This window comes from Oryctolagus cuniculus, chromosome 19, assembly GCF_051225735.1.
Source record: "Oryctolagus cuniculus isolate XC-2025 breed Fujian yellow rabbit chromosome 19, ASM5122573v1, whole genome shotgun sequence".
Lineage (NCBI taxonomy): Eukaryota > Metazoa > Chordata > Mammalia > Lagomorpha > Leporidae > Oryctolagus > Oryctolagus cuniculus.
The window spans coordinates 51,890,001-51,906,857 of NC_142885.1; the positions used below are offsets into that span (position 1 = coordinate 51,890,001).

General features: G+C 49.4%; 2 protein-coding genes across 3 annotated transcripts in view; one reads left to right on the forward strand and one right to left on the reverse strand.

The window, feature by feature from the left end:
- Positions 1-16,480, forward strand: part of LOC103348590 (uncharacterized) — a 53,809-nt gene extending 37,329 nt beyond the window's left edge. The window contains exons 2-4 of one of the 2 annotated variants that reach the window (XM_070064574.2): positions 6,008-6,047; positions 14,872-14,992; positions 16,291-16,480. In XM_070064574.2, coding sequence (XP_069920675.1) covers positions 6,008-6,047; positions 14,872-14,992; positions 16,291-16,379 — 250 coding nt within the window. In that variant the 3' untranslated portion in view covers positions 16,380-16,480. Of the gene's footprint in view, positions 1-6,007; positions 6,048-6,682; positions 6,963-14,871; positions 14,993-16,290 lie in introns of those variants that run through there. The other variant, XM_089321734.1, reaches the window with a different exon arrangement.
- The window catches only part of LOC138843237 (leucine carboxyl methyltransferase 1), a 41,118-nt gene continuing 36,798 nt past the window's right edge, over positions 12,538-16,857 (reverse strand). The window contains exon 6 of the mRNA XM_089321733.1: positions 12,538-12,658. Coding sequence (XP_089177859.1) covers positions 12,552-12,658 — 107 coding nt within the window. The 3' untranslated portion in view covers positions 12,538-12,551. The remainder of the gene's footprint in view (positions 12,659-16,857) is intronic.

The following is a 16,857-nucleotide window of genomic DNA, read 5'->3' on the forward strand; positions in this document are numbered from 1 at the left end:
AGAAAGGTCTTTCCCCCTTTGGTTCACTCCCCAAATGGCCGCCTCGGCCTGAACTACGCTGATCCGAAGCTAGGAGCCAGGTGCCCCCTCCTAGTCTCCCACACGGGTGCAGGGGCCCAGGCACCTGGGCCATCCTCCACTGCCCTCCTGGGTCATAGCAGAGAGCTGGACTGGAAGAGGAGCAACTGGGATCAGAACCCAGCACCCATATGGGATGCCGGTGCTGCAGGCAGAGGATTAACCAAGTGAGCCACGGCACCAGCCACTCCTCTTTTTTTTTTTTTTTTTTTTTTTTTTTTTTTTTTTTGACAGGCAGAGTGGACAGTGAGAGAGAGAGACAGAGAGAGAAAGGTCTTCCTTTTGCCGTTGGTTCACCCTCCAATGGCCGCCGCTGCAGCCGGCGCACCGCGCTGATCCTGGCAGGAGCCAGGAGCCAGGTGCTTTTCCTGGTCTCCCATGGGGTGCAGGGCCCAAGCACCTGGGCCATCCTCCACTGCACTCCCTGGCCATAGCAGAGAGCTGGCCTGGAAGAGGGGCAACCGGGACAGAATCCGGCGCCCCAACCGGGACTAGAACCCGGTGTGCCGGCGCCGCAAGGTGGAGGATTAGCCTATTGAGCCACGGCGCCGGCCCCAGCCACTCCTCTTTTAACATAAAGTTTAAGAACTGTGAATGTGAATGGTTTTACCTTTTTTTTTTTTTTTTTTTTTTTTTTTTTTTGCCATTTTTAAAGGCTTTGAAACACTGTCACATATTTCAGTTGTGGTCTTTGTGGATTTTACTGCAGAAGGCAATTCTGTACACCTGATGGCTGCCTTTCTACCTAGTTGTATTCCGTTTTCCCCCTTGCAGCTGTTTTCTTTTACCCTTCCCCTGTGGTTGAGACTGCCATCCCTTGGTCCGTTGGCACCTCTCTCACGGCAGGAAGGCTCTGGGCAGGAGCACACGGATTTGGTCTCTGACCCCATGGGACTCGGGGTCTAGTAGGTCAGTGACACTCGGTGCTTGGAGACCACAGCCTGCACTGAGTGTTTCTGCCCGTGGCTCTTGCCGTGCACGGTCTATGAAGGTGTAGATGCCCCAGGGGGCAGAGTTGGGATCCTGGGAAGCAGCCTGGAGGCTATGAGCCATGGGATTGGGCAGTGGAGTGTAGTGACAGTGATGACAGTAACTGTGCCGCAAGTCAGCCCCTGAGTGGAGATGGAAGTTGTCAGGCCAATTGGAAATTTTCCTTTGACCCTGTCTGCTGGTCTTGAGCATTTTTGCTTTTTTCCTTTGGTACCATGAACTCCTTCTGATTGGGAACATTTCTGTTTTTTCCTTGCCTGGTAAGTGGGCTGAGTGAAACTTCCTGTTGGCCACCACTGAAGCATTGGCGGTGACCACACCTTGTGTGGGGGAAAGGTGAGCAGCGCACGAAGGCCTGCACAGCTCTGCTGCTTTGCGGCCCCAGGCATCATAAGGAGAAATGTGCTTTACCAAAACGTAAATTGAAAATCCGGCCGCTCTCGCCCCGTCTGAATGGCCAGTGAACTTGCAGAGGGGCTTGCCCAGGGAACAACAAGCCGCAGGGTGACACGGCGAGTGGGAAGTTCCTTCCTGATTCGTATTGTTTTTGCAGTCATGGACAGGAAGCGTTCAAGTGTGTTTTCAAGCACAGAACCTCGAACACAAAGAAGGTTCTGACAAAGCAGAAAAGACCCATAGGCCAAATGTTTTGGTTTGTGCAGCAAAATGTCTGACTTAATACAATCTGACTTAGCAAGCATTGTTTTTATTAGTGGATCACTTTGTCTACTGTTTTAATTTCTTGTCTGTCAGTGTCTTGATAAATCCAGTCTGTCCCCTGCCTGCTCTTTTTGCTTTAATAAACTCAAAACAAAACAAAACAAAAAACAAAACCCCACCATGAAAAAAAATAACACATCTTGGTAAAAACCAACAAATTTCTATGGTTAATCTATCTGGCTAGTGAGTGGGTGCCTCGGCCAGTATTCTGAATAGATTCCCTTCGATAAAAATTCCCCGTCACTGACAAATATGAACACTCCCAGTCCAGGATGGATAAGGCTAAGCTGGGCATCCACTGTGATGCGGGAAATCAGATCATTTGGATCACAGAATGGGGGAGGTAGGGACACTAATGGGTCCATAAACTTAAGGTGCAGTTAGCACAGGGCCAACAGAGGAATCTCTCTGTGAGGGAGCCACCCCAGTTTGTACGTTATATTCTGCAATGTTGATTTGCCATTTGAGCGTCATCTTTCCTGATTATAGGTCATTTTTAATAATTTCAGTGAATCTTTTTTTTTTTTTTTTTTTTTGACAGGCAGAGTTAGACAGTGAGAGAGAGAGACAGAGAGAAAGGTCTTCCTTTTCCATTGGTTCACCCCCCTCCAAGTGGCCGCTACGGCTGGCGCGTTGTGCTGATCTGAAGCCAGGAGCCAGGTGCTTCCTCCTGGTCTCCCATGCGGGTGCAGGGCCCAAGGGCTTGGGCCATCCTCCACTGCACTCCCGGGCCACAGCAGAGAGCTGAATTAGAAGAGGAGCAACCGGGACAGGATCCGACGCCCCGACCAGGACTAGAACCCGGTGTGCTGGCGCCGCGGGCGGAGGATTAGCCTAGTGAGCCGCAGTGCTGGCCAATTTCAGTGAACCTTAAAATCTAAGGCACAATGAATCTTTTCTTAAAATTAATCTTATTCGTATACTATGCAGAATATCCACAAAGGCAGGGAACATAAGGCAAACTCACATTTAAACAGTATGCCTGTATTTTCATATAGTATGCTCAGTATATTTCTCCGCTTCCAAAGACCTTTTCAGGTAAATGACCTCTAAACTTAAAACATAACAGTGTTACTTTGGGACAAGGACAATAAATATACCAACTTTTATTTTGGATGAGGTCTGTGTCCTATTATTCTTTTGTAGAGATTGACAGTTGGACTCATTGCTTTAAGTTGGAGGTACTTCATCTCTAACCATACCAAGAATGTGACTTAAAAATATAGCACACTCTTTTTTTTAAATTAATTAAAATATTTGAAAGGCAGAGTTACAGAGAGATAGAGGCAGAGGGAGAGGGAGAGGTCTTCCATCTGCTGGTTTACTACCCAGATAGCTGCAACGACTGGAGCTGTGCCAATCTGAAGCCAGGAGCCAGGAGCTTCCTCCAGGTCGCCCACGTGGGTGCAGGGCCCCAAGGACTGGGGTCATCTTCCTCTGCTTTCCCAGGTCATTATCAGAGAGCTGGATTGGGAGTGGAGCGGCCAGGACACAAAGTGGCACCCATATGGGATGCCGGCACTGCAGGCGGCAGCTTTACCTGCTACGCCACAGTGCAGACCCCTCACATACTGTCTTAAGTTTGGAACCATGTATGCATGTAGTTTAAAAATTAAGAATCATAGTAAATAGCTTATCACAAAACACAATAAATTCTTTTTTTAAAATAGATTTATTTATTTATTTGAAAATCAGAGTTACACAGAGAGAGAGAGGCAGAGAGAGAGGGAGAGAGAGAGGAGCTCTTCCATGCACTGGTTCACTCCCCAATTGGCTGCAACTGCTGGAGCTGCGCCAGTCTGAAGCCAGGAGCCAGGAGCTTCCTCCGGGTCTCCCATGTGGGTGCAGGGGCCCAACTACTTGTGCCATCCTCCACTGCTTTCCCAGGCCACAGCAGAGAGCTGGATCAGAAGTAGAGCAGCTGGGATACGATGAGGAATACTGGTGCTGCAGATGGTGGCTTCACCCGTAGTGCCACAGCACCAGCCCCTACTTGCTATCTTTCACCTTTGCCTTATTTATTTGTGACTGTTGCAGCATTGTGCTCATAAATGTTTTAAAGTAGGGTGTCAAAAAAAGAAAAAACCCTGATTTGATTTGTTTGTAGTTGTTTGTGTATTTTATTTTGATTTAAGTTACTAGTGTGAGTTCCCTGAACAAGGAGCTGTGGAAAGATGGACATAACACAGTTCTCCTGAGCCCGCTCTAGTATACTGCTGGGTTGTCACTGATTCTCCCATACTTGCTAGCAGTCCACATTGGAATTCTAGAATAAGTTTTCTCCTATTATTTTTAAGAGTAACTTGTTTTGTAAGAGGATATGCAGGGTACTTCAAAAAGAGAGGTGGACATTGTGGCGTAGTGGGTTAGGCTGCGGCCTGGAACATCCACTTCCCATCAGAGTGCCTCTGGATCCAGTCCTGCCAGTCACACCCTGGGAGGCAGGACCCTGGCCAGAGCAGAAAAGGAGAAAGTTGCAGAGCCCAGGAGGGGTGTTTGCTAGGCGGAGGTGGGTGTGCTGGTGAGCGGCAGGGAAGGCTGTGATGGGGAAGCTGTGGTCTCCCGTTAGCCGTGTTCCTGCACATGACCTAGCTGTGCGACTACCCGTGTCTGGCGCTTCAGCTTCGCCTGTGCCATGTGTCCAGGAAGGGCTAGCATGGCATACTTCAGCTTGCTGCTGGAGACACTCAGGCGTGAAGCTGAAGTGGGGGCTGGAGTCTTGGCTGGAGCCTTTGGCCCTTGGAGGTTTTTGGTCAGGTCAGAGTTCTGGTTTCCTGCAGCAGCTGGTTAAAGAGCCACTCCTGCATGCACCTGCAGGTTAGCAGGGACGCTGCTGTGATGGTTGGTACTGGGACCCTCTCTGACAGTGTCCAGCTTGAGTAACATGCTGCTGCCCTGAGTGTAGGCTGGGATGGCGGAGGGGTCCGTGGTACTTCTTGCCCTCACCCATAGCTGGTACTGCTCTAGCTAAGCAGTGTTTTGAGGTCATTCCAGGGGTCCCATTCATTTTTTGGCTCAATATTTTTTCCTTCTCTTGCATTAGTTCATAGCCAAGATCACACAGTCTTTCTCACCCCTACTCCTCCCCATCCATTCTGAATTCCCCAAATGCTCACAACAGCCAGGGCTAGACGAGGCCAAAGTCAGGAGTCCAGAACTCAGTCCAGGTCTCCCCCATCCGAGGCAGGGACTCAAGTGCTTGAACCATCACCTGCCTTCCAGGGTGTGCATTGGCAGGAAGCTACAACCAGGAGCATGCAAAACCCAGACTCTCCAATGAGGAATGCTGGCATCCCGAGCAATGTCTTGCGGCTGTGCCAAACCAAATCCCTGCCCTACAATATGTCTTATAGAAAGGCTTTATGTTTTTAGGTTTACTTTGGCCTCTTCCCAGACCTATCACTGTTTTTGGCAGATACAGACTTTTTCTTTCTCTTAAAAATTTCCTCGTTCATTTCAGTGGAAATTTGGTAGGGATATCAAATGACTTGAGTCCAGTCACTCTTTGAACCAGATATCCAAAAATGCACTTAAATTGTGGCAGCTTCAGGTATTCACCGTGATGCAGCCCTTCTGAACTGTAGAGAAAAGGCAAAGTTATTATGGTCTGGCAGCCAAGACTGCATCAGCTTAGAATGCCCGTCTTCTGAGTGCTGGCCACCGCCTCCGTTTCCTGGAAAGGTAGATGATGTTAATAGTTCTGTAGCATAGCAGAGGGACAGTTATGGAAACCCACTGTTTCTCCAGAAGTGAAGGTGGGGAGAAGTCAGGAGGGCACACTCAACTGCTACTGTGATTGATGGCCTAGGCTTGCATCTTTGCATTGTTTCTAGGCTCGCGCCTAGCTTGTTTCAGTAAGGCTATGAAACGTGGAAATGATCATTCTAAGAACTGAAATGGAAGCCTCGGTAGCGTGGTCTGTAGGCTCCTGTAGTGGGCTTTGGAGCAGGGAGGGCCTTGTTAACAGTGCACTCTCACTCCAGACCCACTGAAGTAGGCAGCAGCCGTTCGAGGTCACCTCTGTGGCTGTTATGCTCTGTAAACTTCTGTTTCTTTGGTGTTTCTAAGTTGTCCCCTGATCTGAAAGTCGGTGAAGTATTTCCCCTGATCACTTATTTCCGATTGTTCTGCTTTAACCTCCAGACTAGTAATTGTTACACTTCGTGAGCTGCTTTTCATTTCTGGATATCTAACTCGGAACTTTCAATTTTTCCCACAGAGCCGAGAAAACAGAAGTCCTCAGTGAAGATCTATTACAGGTAACAAAATAGAGACTTTTAAAAATGCTATTTAAGGACATGGGAAAAAAATCCATAAGTGAGGTTGGAAGCTTGTGCGTTCTGTGTGTGTGTGTGTGTGTGTTTATGTGAGATGGTATCAAATTAGCCTGGTCTGGAGTAGGAAAGAAACACAGTTGGCTGCTTGGTGATAAAAGGGGATCTGAAACTTTGGTGTTCTGTGATGAGGGTCACATGGGGCTAGGCCTACTCTCAGGTTCCAGGTGTTGGGGTGGGGCTGAGGGAGGGCCTGGCCAGGGCACGGGCACTGTGACCTCAGCTCAGGTCCTGGGTAGATGAGACTCCAGTCCATCTCTGTGATGGCTCCCTTGATGAGACAGGCCCTCCCAGTGGGAGCAGGGGGCTCGCTGGCTCCAGCCTGCAGCTCTCAGGTCTTGCTCCCTCTCATGCTATTGCACTCCAGCTCCAGACTGGGTTGGGGCCTGAAGGGCGTAGGTTCCCAGGGACAGCAGCCACTTCTCCCAGCACCACACTGAGGCCAGAGGGTGCTCTTAGCCTAGACTTTCCTTCCTCCCTAAAGACAGAGGGAACCTGGCCCGGGCCACTCCACTCTGTCCACAAGGTTTCCTGACAGTGGGCCTGGGGATTTCTCCCAGACGGCTGTGGATCCTTTATCCACATCCCTTCACCCAACCCCAGAGTACTCACGAAGGACAAACTTCTGCGTAGAAGTTTCCATGAAGCCTGCTCACCTCTCTGCTTGCCTTTCATTTCCACAACCCATCAACCCATAGCAGTCATCTCAGGTGAGTCCCTGGAGAGTTTCTTCCTGTGTAGAAAGATGCTGCCCCTACCGCACCATGCCAAGGCATCCTTGTAAGTTACCACAGCCACCACAGGTGGAATGGTATCAGAGTACTTCTTGGGGTTTTCTGTTTGTTTAAGGTCTTCCCTCCCCTCCTTAGGAAAGTTTTTAAATTGAGGAATAGAAGGTTTTTGAAAAAGATTTATTTAGAGGCCAGCAACTGTGTGGTGCAGTGGGTTGCACCCCCATCTGCAGCGCCGGCATCCTATATGGGCACCGGTTCAAGTCCAAGCTCTCCGCTTCCGATCCACCTCCCTGTTAATGCACCTGGGAAGGCAGCAGAGGATGGCCCAAGTGCTTGGGCCCCTGCATCCACTAGGGAAGTCCAGAAGAAGCTCCTGGTTCCTGGCTTTGACCTGGCCCAGCTCCAGCCATTGTAACCATTTGGCGAGGGAACCAATGGATGGAAGCTCTCTCTCTCTCTCTCTTTCTCTCTCTGTAACTCTGCCTTTCAAATAAACCTTTATATAAAAACATGTTTGTTTAAAATTATTTATTTGAAAGAGCGCTATATGGAGAGAGGGAGAGAGATCTTTGATTTGCGTGTTCAGTCCCCCCAATACCTTCAACAGCCAGGACTAGGCCAAGCTGAAACAGGAGCCAGGAACTCTATCTGGGTCTCCCCTGTAGGTGGCAGGGGCCCAAGTGCTTGAGCCATCACCCACTACCTCCCAGTGTGTGTGCATCGGCAGGAAGCTGGATTGGAAGCAGAGCTGAGATTCCAACCCAGGCATTCCAGTGTTGGATGCAGGCATCCCAAGTGGCAGGCAAACTGTTGTGCCACAAAGACTGCCCCAAGAGTTCTTTAAAAAATCATATTCTTAACATCCCTAGTGGTTTCTATAATATATTTTAAACTCATTTTCAGACGTGGAGAATTACTCTTTGGTTCAGTTAAGCATTAACCAAACTGGATTTTCATGTCAGCATTTTCCCTCCCACGTCCCACCTTGGGTGTACACATTATCTGCTAATCCTCGAAGCCCTGAGGCAAGGCCAGTGGACCCTGCAGGCACTTGCAGGAAGACCGAGTCTGCTTGGAGCGAGGTGGCAGCTGTCCCTTTGTCCGAGGGGTTTGCCAGTGACCAGAAACCCCCGGTCTGCCCTCGCTACTCACCGTGTTTTCCCACTCTGGTTTCGGGAGCTCTCCACTGGAAAGGAGGTGACTGGTCACAAGTTCAGACACTGGTGCCAGCCACCTGAATCCCAGGGCCAGGTGGGCCCCAGGCCCTTTGTGGCCTCAGGGATTTGCTGACTCTGGCTGTGGTTCTCAGGGCTCTCTGGAGAGTATGCAGGTACACAAAGGGGCGTGGATTAGGGGAGTCCGCTCATACGACAGCAGCTAAGTCCCATGACGGGTCGCGAGCGGCTGGAGATGCACGCTGGGGTGCCCGTCGTGTGACACAGACTGAGTCCAAGTCTGCCGCCCTCAGACTCGGGGAAGCCGAGGCTCTAACTTGGAGCCCGAGGCAGTGGGTGTCAGTTACGGAGCTCAGAGGCAGCCGCTGATATCTAGGCAGGAGCCCAGTCTGCCCCGGTGTGAAGGCAAAAGATCAATTCACCTCCTTTTCAGGCTCTGCAGACCCTCGGCCCACGTTGTGGCTGGGTCTTCACATCAGACCAGCGCACTGATCTCGCCTGGAAGCACCCTCACACACATGGCCACCACCATGCTTTCCCAGGGTGTTAGGTGTTCCCTGACCCACTTAAGGTAGCACTGCAAAGTTCACTCTCTCTCACTCGCGCTCCCTGTGCCTCAGTTTCCATTTCTCTGCAGGAGGACCAGGGCAGTGTCCACCCCATGGGGTTGTCAGGGGGGTCAGTGAGTTGAGCTTGGCAAACGCTGGCCACAGAGCCTCGCACGTGGGAGGGGCCGGCTGTGAGTGATTTGTTGTTACTGCCACTGCTCCACGCGGCCGAGATGATGTTCCTGGGATATTTCTCCTGTGAGGTGCACCTTGATTTGCTCTGTGTGCTCCTACCTCTTTCCTTCGGTCTCTGTTGGAGCCGCTGCCTTTTATTTTGGTTGTGCTGAGTTTCCCCGGGGAGGCTGAGAATCCCAGGCGGAGATCCAGGATGTGTTTACTGTTGTTTTGCCGACGCCTCGCACAGGGACTCAGCAGACATGTGTCCTGTTTGTTCAGAATAGTGAAAGAGCACCTTCTGTTCCTGTGACAGCATTCCCGGCCCTCAGCATCAGGCAGCGAACAGAACAGGAAGGGGCTCCTGTCCTTGTGTGCTTCTGCTAGTGGAAACGGGAATCAAAATCAAATCAAGGAGCTGCGTTCGCTTTTTATTTTGTTCCCGTGACAAATGAAGGATGTGCCTTTATTAGTTTCCTGGTGCTCATACAGTATTTTTCACTTTGTGTTTCTATGTGGGTGCAAACTGTTGAAATCTTTACTTAATATATGCTAAACTGATCTTCTGTATATAAAGAGAATTGAAAATGAATTTTGATGTGAATGGAAGGGGAGAGGGAGTGGGAAAGGGGAGGGTTGTGGGTGGGAGGGAAGTTATGGCGGGGGAAGCCATTGTAATCCATAAGCTGTACTTTGGAAATCTATATTCATTAAATAAAAGTTAAAAAAGTTATTAAAAAAAAAAAAGAAGAAAGAAAGAGGAGAAGGAGGAAGAGGAAGGGTGGGAGTGGGAGTGGGAGGGCGGGTATGGTGGGAAGAATAACTATATTCCTAAAGTTCCACATACAGAATTTGTATTCCTTAAAAATAATTAATTAATGAAAAAAGATGTAAAAAGATGTCTGTATCTTATATCCTAGTACCTGGGTTCAACATTCAGTTCCAGCTTTTGTTTTTGTTTTTGTTTTTATTTATTTATTTTTTTTTTTATTTTTGACAGGCAGAGTGGACAGTGAGAGAGAGAGACAGAGAGAAAGGTCTTCCTTTTGCCGTTGGTTCACCCTCCAATGGCCGCCACGGCCAGCGCGCTGATCCGATGGCAGGAGCCAGGTGCTTTTCCTGGTCTCCCATGGGGTGCAGGGCCCAAGGACTTGGGCCATCCTCCACTGCACTCCCTGGCCACAGCAGAGAGCTGGCCTGGAAGAGGGGCAACCGGGACAGAATCCGGCGCCCCAACCGGGACTAGAACCCGGTGTGCCGGCGCTGCTAGGCGGAGGATTAGCCTAGTGAGCCGCGGCGCCGGCCTCAGTTCCAGCTTTTGATTCCAGCTTCCTGCTAACGCAGACTCTGGGAGGTGGCAGTGATGGATCGAGTAATTGAATTTCCTTCACCCACATGGGGAGACTTGGACTGAGTTCCTGGCTCTCAGCTTTGGCCCCACCCAGGGGTCACTGTGGGCTTTGGGAATTAAACCAGTGGATAGGAGCTGTGTGTGTGTGTGTGTGTGTGTGTGTATGTGTGGGTCTTGACTCTCAAATAAATAAGTAAATAAATAAAATGGAAACAAAGTCAGCCTACTATTTCTCCCATGAAAGAAATGAGTTCTTTTCATTCATTTTCACTGGTGAGAGATCTTAGGAGAAAAATCAACTGCAGGAAATCAAATGCCAGCAACAAGAGATTGGCTGAAAGGAATAATAACTACATCCACCGAACGGACTGCTATGCAGCTCACCAGTGCGATGCTTCAGCACCGCTGCCCCCCGTCCCCAGACGCGGGGCCTACTGCCCGCTTCCCTACACTTCAGAGCAGGTGCCCCGGGAGTAACTAAGCAGTCAAATATAACGAGCTGCTAACAGCTCTTTTCCTCACCCCACAACGTATACCCTGCTTTGTTTATGGCTCTACAGGGAGTTCCTGTACCTCAGATGTTCTCAATTATTTGCTGAGAGGATAAATAAGCAAATAAGTGATTATATATCTACACAGACACACATATATATTTAATTCTCTTTTTTTTTTTTTTGAAGATTTAATTTATTTATTTAAAAGGCAGGATAACAGAGGAATGAGAGACAGAGAAAAAGAGATTTTCTATATGCTGGCTCACTCTCCAAATGGTCACACTGACTAGGGCTGGGCCAGGCCAAAGCCAGGAGCCAGGAACTCCATCCAGGTCTGCCACGCGGGTGCAGGGACCCAGGCACTTGGGCCATCTTTTACTGTTTTCCCAGCTGCATCAGCAGAGAGCTAGACTGGAGGTAGAGCAGCCAGGACTCCAACTGGTGCTCATACGGGATGCTGGTGTTGCAGGCTCCAGCCCCGCCTGCTGTGGCACAAGGCAGGCTCATGTTCAATTCTTTCAAAAGTTCCCAAACTGTATGTGAAGTATGATCACCTCATATTTTAAAGAAAAACATACATTTATGAATTCTGACATAAAGTTTATGAAGATGGTTATCTCTCAGTGTTGGGTTAGGAAATTATTTTTATCTTCTCTTCTAGAAACCATGAGAACAATCATAAGCAACAGTTAAAATCAGATATGACGGGGACCAGCATTGTGGTGTAGCAGGTTAAGTCACCACCTGCGATGCTGCCATCCCGTATTTGGAGCACCAAGTCAAGCGCTGGCTGCTCTCTTTCAGATCCAGTTCCTTGCTAATGGGCCTGGGAAAGCAGCAGCAGATGGCCCAAGTGCTTGGGCCCCTGCACCCATGTGGGAGACCCGGATGGAGTTCCTGCTCCTGGCTTTAGCGTGGTCCAGACATAAATGTTGTGGCCATTTGGGGAGTAAACCAGAGGACAGAAGCTTGTCCTCTTCCTCACTCTGTCTCCCTGTCCATGTCTCTCCCTCTCACTGTCACTCTGCCTTCCAATCAATCCAACAGTGCAGATGATGGGAACCCTCCTTACGCATGTGTGCAGGACCTCGTCGGGGAACGTTCAACAGCGGAACTATTGTACCATGTGGTGCACACATTCAGTTCCACCAGATACTTTCTCAGTGTTCCTCACAACTGGTCCATGTTCACGCCCACCAGTGGTGTAAGACCACTCCCTAGGCCCTGCATCTTTGCCAATACTTGACACTGTCAACTTTATGTCTGTGCCAACTTGGAGGGAGTAAAAGAGTTTCATGGGATTACTACTCAAGTTCTCACAGGACATTTAGCTGCTTCTGAGCTGCAGGTGTTTTTAACAGTAGTCATTCTTTATACACTCTGATACTAATCCTTTCTTTATACATTGCAATTGTGTTTTTATCCATACAACTATATTCTCTCAAACTTATTTATAACACTAGGCACAAGTATTTTAAAAAAGTAATGCCAAAACTTTAAAGAATCGTAAAGAAAAAACATAATGTCAAGGGGTGGGCATTTGGCCTAGCAGTTAAGATACCACTTGAGTTCCTGGTGTTTCAAAGCTCCCATGTGGGAGACCAAATAGAGTTCTTGGATTCTGGTTTCAGCCCGAGCCCAGCTCCAGCTGTCACAGGCATTTGGGGAGCAAACCAGCAGACAGGTGCATGCACTCACACTCTCTCTACCTGTGTATGTGTCTGCCTCTCAAAGTGAAAAAGGGGGTGGGGAGGGGAGTATGGGTGAGTCCGATACGGGTACAAACTTGAGCAAAGGTGTTCCTTGAAAATTCCAGAAAATGACTCAAGAAGCCATGAGAGGAGAAAACATCCACACTGAAAATGGGCCCCAGGCATCGTGCTGCATCTGCCAGTGGGCTTATCTCAGGATGAGCATAAAGTCATGAACGCATAAGAGGTTAAAAAAAAAATCTCACTGTGTATTCATGTTACATTTCTTTAGTTTCTCTTCCAGTTCAGATAGGTCTCGGAGGTCTGCTCCAACAATGGCATATCTCTTTGAATCCAACATGTGTCCATCTGCAAATGCAATGAGGGAGAATAACTTCAGCAGAAATTCACCAAGAAAACATAATTTCAATGTAGGAGGCTTTTTAACCATTCAAGTAACTTTACTATTCTTACCCATTATAAAAACACATGCTCACTGTTTCAAGTAGATGAAAATAAACATTTTAAAAGCATTAGGTTGGGGCCGGCACTGTGGCATAGTGGGTTAAAGCCCTAGCCTGATGCACCGGCATCCCATATGGGCGCCAGTTCTAGTCCCAGCTGCTCCTCTTCCAATCCAGCTCTCTGCTGTGGCCTGGGAAAGCAGGAGAAGATGGTCCAAGTCCTTGGGCTCCTGCACCCACATGGGAGACATGGAAGAAGCTCCCGGCTCCTGGCTTTGGATCGGCACATCTTTGGCCGTTGCAGCCATCTAGGGAGTGAATCAGCGGAAGGAAGACCTCTCTCTCTGTCTCTACCTCTCTGTAACTCTGTCATTCAAAATAAATAAAATAAATCTTAAAAAAAAAAAAAAGCATTAGGTAAGAGGAGGGTGAAAACTGATCAAAAATCACAATGTCCAAATATAACTGTAAGTGCTTTGGTATGTAACATTCCAGTCTTTCTGCCTATGTGCTAAGATCTTGGGCACAACAAAACACACTCTCTCCCCCTCTCTCACATACACTGAGCAGATAAAAGAAAATGGAACTACCCCACACCTGTTCTAAAAACTTCTTCTGTGTATATATTACCATGAAGCACCTGTCCAGTTATTTCTCTAGAGTAGATCACCACAAGTGGAATTAACAGGGCCCAGCGCTGTAGTGCAGCGGTTTTAAAGCCCCGTCCTGCAGCGCTGGCATCACATATGGGCGCCAGTTCAAATCCTGGCTGCTCTACTTGTGACCCAGCTCCCTGCTGATGACCCTGGGAAAGCAGCGGAGGACGGCCCAAGTGCCTGGACGTCTGCACCCACGTGGGAGACCCAGAAGATGCCCCTGGTTCCTGGCTTCGGGCTGCCCAGCCCTGATCATTGCAGCCATTTGGGGAGTGAATCAGCGGATGGAAAACCTCTCTTTCTGTGTCTCTATCTCTCTCTTTCAGATAAATACAATTAAATCTGCCTTTCAAATAAATACAAATAAATCCTTAAACAAAAAAAAAGTAGAATTAAGAGATCAGCAAGCAAGCTCCCTAAAATACTGGTACCCATGGGCAGGCTGCTACTGTTGTGCCAGTTTGTGATGTGTTATGCTTAAAAGAGTACACTTTAAATGGAAACATTTTGTTTTCCATATTCTCCCTGGTGGGATGGAATGGTGTACACAGGGCTCTCAGCCTCGCAGACATCAGAATCACTGGGAGGGCTTGCTAAGAAGCACAGTCTGGGGCCTGGTGTTGTGGCATGGTGGGGAAAGTGGCTGCCTGCAGCGACACATCCCACATGGTGCCGCTGTGAGTCCTAGCTGATCCATTTCCAATCCAGCTTCCTGCTCATGTGCCTGGGAAAGCAGCGGATGCTCACTCCCATCAGGGGAGTGAGTCAGAAGATGGAAAATCTCTCTCTTTCCCTGTCTCTGTAACCCTACTTTCCAAATAAATAAAAGAAATAAAACTATTTTTTTTTTTTTGACAGGCAGAGTGGACAGTGAGAGAGAGAGAGACAGAGAGAAAGGTCTTCCTTTTGCTGTTGGTTCACCCCACAATGGCCACTGCGGCTGGCGCACCGCGCTGATCCGAAGCCAGGAGCCAGATGCTTCTCCTGGTCTCCCATGTGGGTGCAGGGCCCAAGGACCTGGGCCATCCTCCACTGTACTCCCTGGCCACAGCAGAGAGCTGGCCTGGAAGAGGGCCAACCGGGACAGAATCCGGCGCCCCGACCAGGACTAGAACCCGGTGTGCCGGCGCCACAAGGCAGAGGATTAGCCTATTGAGCCACGGCGCCAGCCACAAATAAAACTTTGAAAACAAATAAGCATAGTCTGATGGGCTGATTCTGCAGATCTTCCAAGAGTAGAAATCTGTTATTTCTTTAAGACCGATTTTATTTGAAAGAGTTACAGAGGAGAGGCACGCACACACACACACACACACACACACACTCTTCCATGTCCTGGTTCAGTCTCCCAGATGCCCACACTGGCCGAGGCTGGGCCAAACTGACGTCAGGAACTCCACCTCAGCCTCCCGCACGGGTGACAGGAACTAAAATACTTGGGTTGTCATCTGTTACCTCCCAGGTGCATGAAGCGCAGCTGTACTGGAAGCAGAATAGTCTTGAACCAGGCGCTTCAAGGAGGGATGCAGACATTGTGAGAAGTAGCCTATCCACTGCCCTGCAACGCTGCCCCTGGATCTGCGGTGCGTACACAGCCTGTGTAACCCCTGAGCAAGTGTGTTGTGATGGTGGTGTGTGTTACAGTCATCAAACCCTGTTACTTGAGGGGCCCGATCCAGCACGACCAGATTCCCTGTGATGCCAGCTCACCGTGACCTCCAGTCACCGATGCCTTGCAGCTCTGTGTGGCTTGACTCAGTTTCTGGGAGTGACTATGCTGACAGGGGAGTTTTACTCTGCAAGCTACCTTCCTAATCTGAGTCAGATCCGTCTTCCCTGAGCTAGAGAACAGGATGCTCCAAAATGCTGGTGTTTTGTATCTTTTTCTTTTTTTTTTTTTCCATCAGGGATGGAAAACTCAGGCCAGACACACGTATTGTTAATGCATTCAGGCACTGCTTGCTTGCACAGGACAGGACAGGGCCTTCATGCTCTGATATGACTTCTCTGGCCTGTGCACTGGGGCAATGTGGGCAGACTGTGGCTTCCCTGCTTCCCCTTTATTACTTTCCTGACTTTTTTTTTTTTTTTAAGCTTTGTTTTATTTGAAAGGCAGAGATACAGAGAGAAAACAAGAGCCAGAGAGATCTTCCATCCACTGGTTCACTTCCCAAACGGCCACAACAGCCAAGGCTGGGACAGGTTGAAGCCAGGAGCTGGGAACTTCATCCAAGTCTCCCACGTGGGTGCAGGGGCCCAAGGACTGGGGCCATCTTCCTCTGCTTTCCCAGGTGTGTTAGCAGGGAGCTGGAGTGGAAGTGGAGCAGCCAGGATTTGAACTGGTGCCCATATGACACGATACGCCCAGTGCCAGCTTACCTTTCTCTTTTTCTCACTGTATCTCCCTCCCTTTCTGTTGCTCTGCCTTTCAAATAAACATTATCTTGGAAAAAAAAAAAAAAAAAAGCAGATGGATGATCTATCCTGGAAGGATTTTTTTTTTTTTTATTAATTTTTTGACAGGCAGAGTGGACAGTGAGAGAGAGAGACAGAGAGAAAGGTCTTCCTTTGCCGTTGGTTCACCCTCCAATGGCCGCCGCGGCCGGCGCGCTGCGGCCAGCGCACCACGCTGATCCGATGGCAGGAGCCAGGAGCCAGGTGCTTTTCCTGGTCTCCCATGGGGTGCAGGGCCCAAGCACCTGGGCCATCCTCCACTGCACTCCCTGGCCACAGCAGAGGGCTGGCCTGGAAGAGGGGCAACCGGGACAGAATCTGACGCCCCGACTGGGACTAGAACCTGGTGTGCCGGCGCCGCTAGGCGGAGGATTAGCCTAGTGAGCCACGGCGCCGGCCCTGGAAGGATGTTGACTTCATTTTGCAGGGACCAGAATGCAACTGTGGAGGACACGAGCACTAGCAGAGACCAAGGAAGAACAGAAAATCCCTGGAACCTTTGGGATGACGCTGTGAGCTGCTGGGGAAAATAACTCGTGGATGAAATGGGCTCCACGATGCTTTCCCTCCCTCTGCTCCTCATTCTGTTTCATAAGAGAATAAAAAATGGAAGGGAACTCAGAGTGTTTAGTGCGATACGTAGGAACTTTCTACAGGAACAGATCATAGCCACCCTGTCCTGAAAAGCCAACGAACACTCTCTATGGCTACCGGTGGTTCTTTCTGTGATCCACACTTCTTTAGATGACTCATTCCCAAGAGGATGGAAGAGGGAGAAGCCCTGAAAATATGACATCATGAGCCGGCGCCGTGGCTCAATAGGCTAATCCTCCACCTTGCGGCGCCGGCACACCGGGTTCTAGTCCCGGTTGGGGCACCGGATTCTGTCCCGGTTGCCCCTCTTCCAGGCCAGCTCTCTGCTATGGCCAGGGAGTGCAGTGGAGGATGGCCCAGGTGCTTGGGCCCTGCACCCCATGGGAGACCAGGAAAAGCA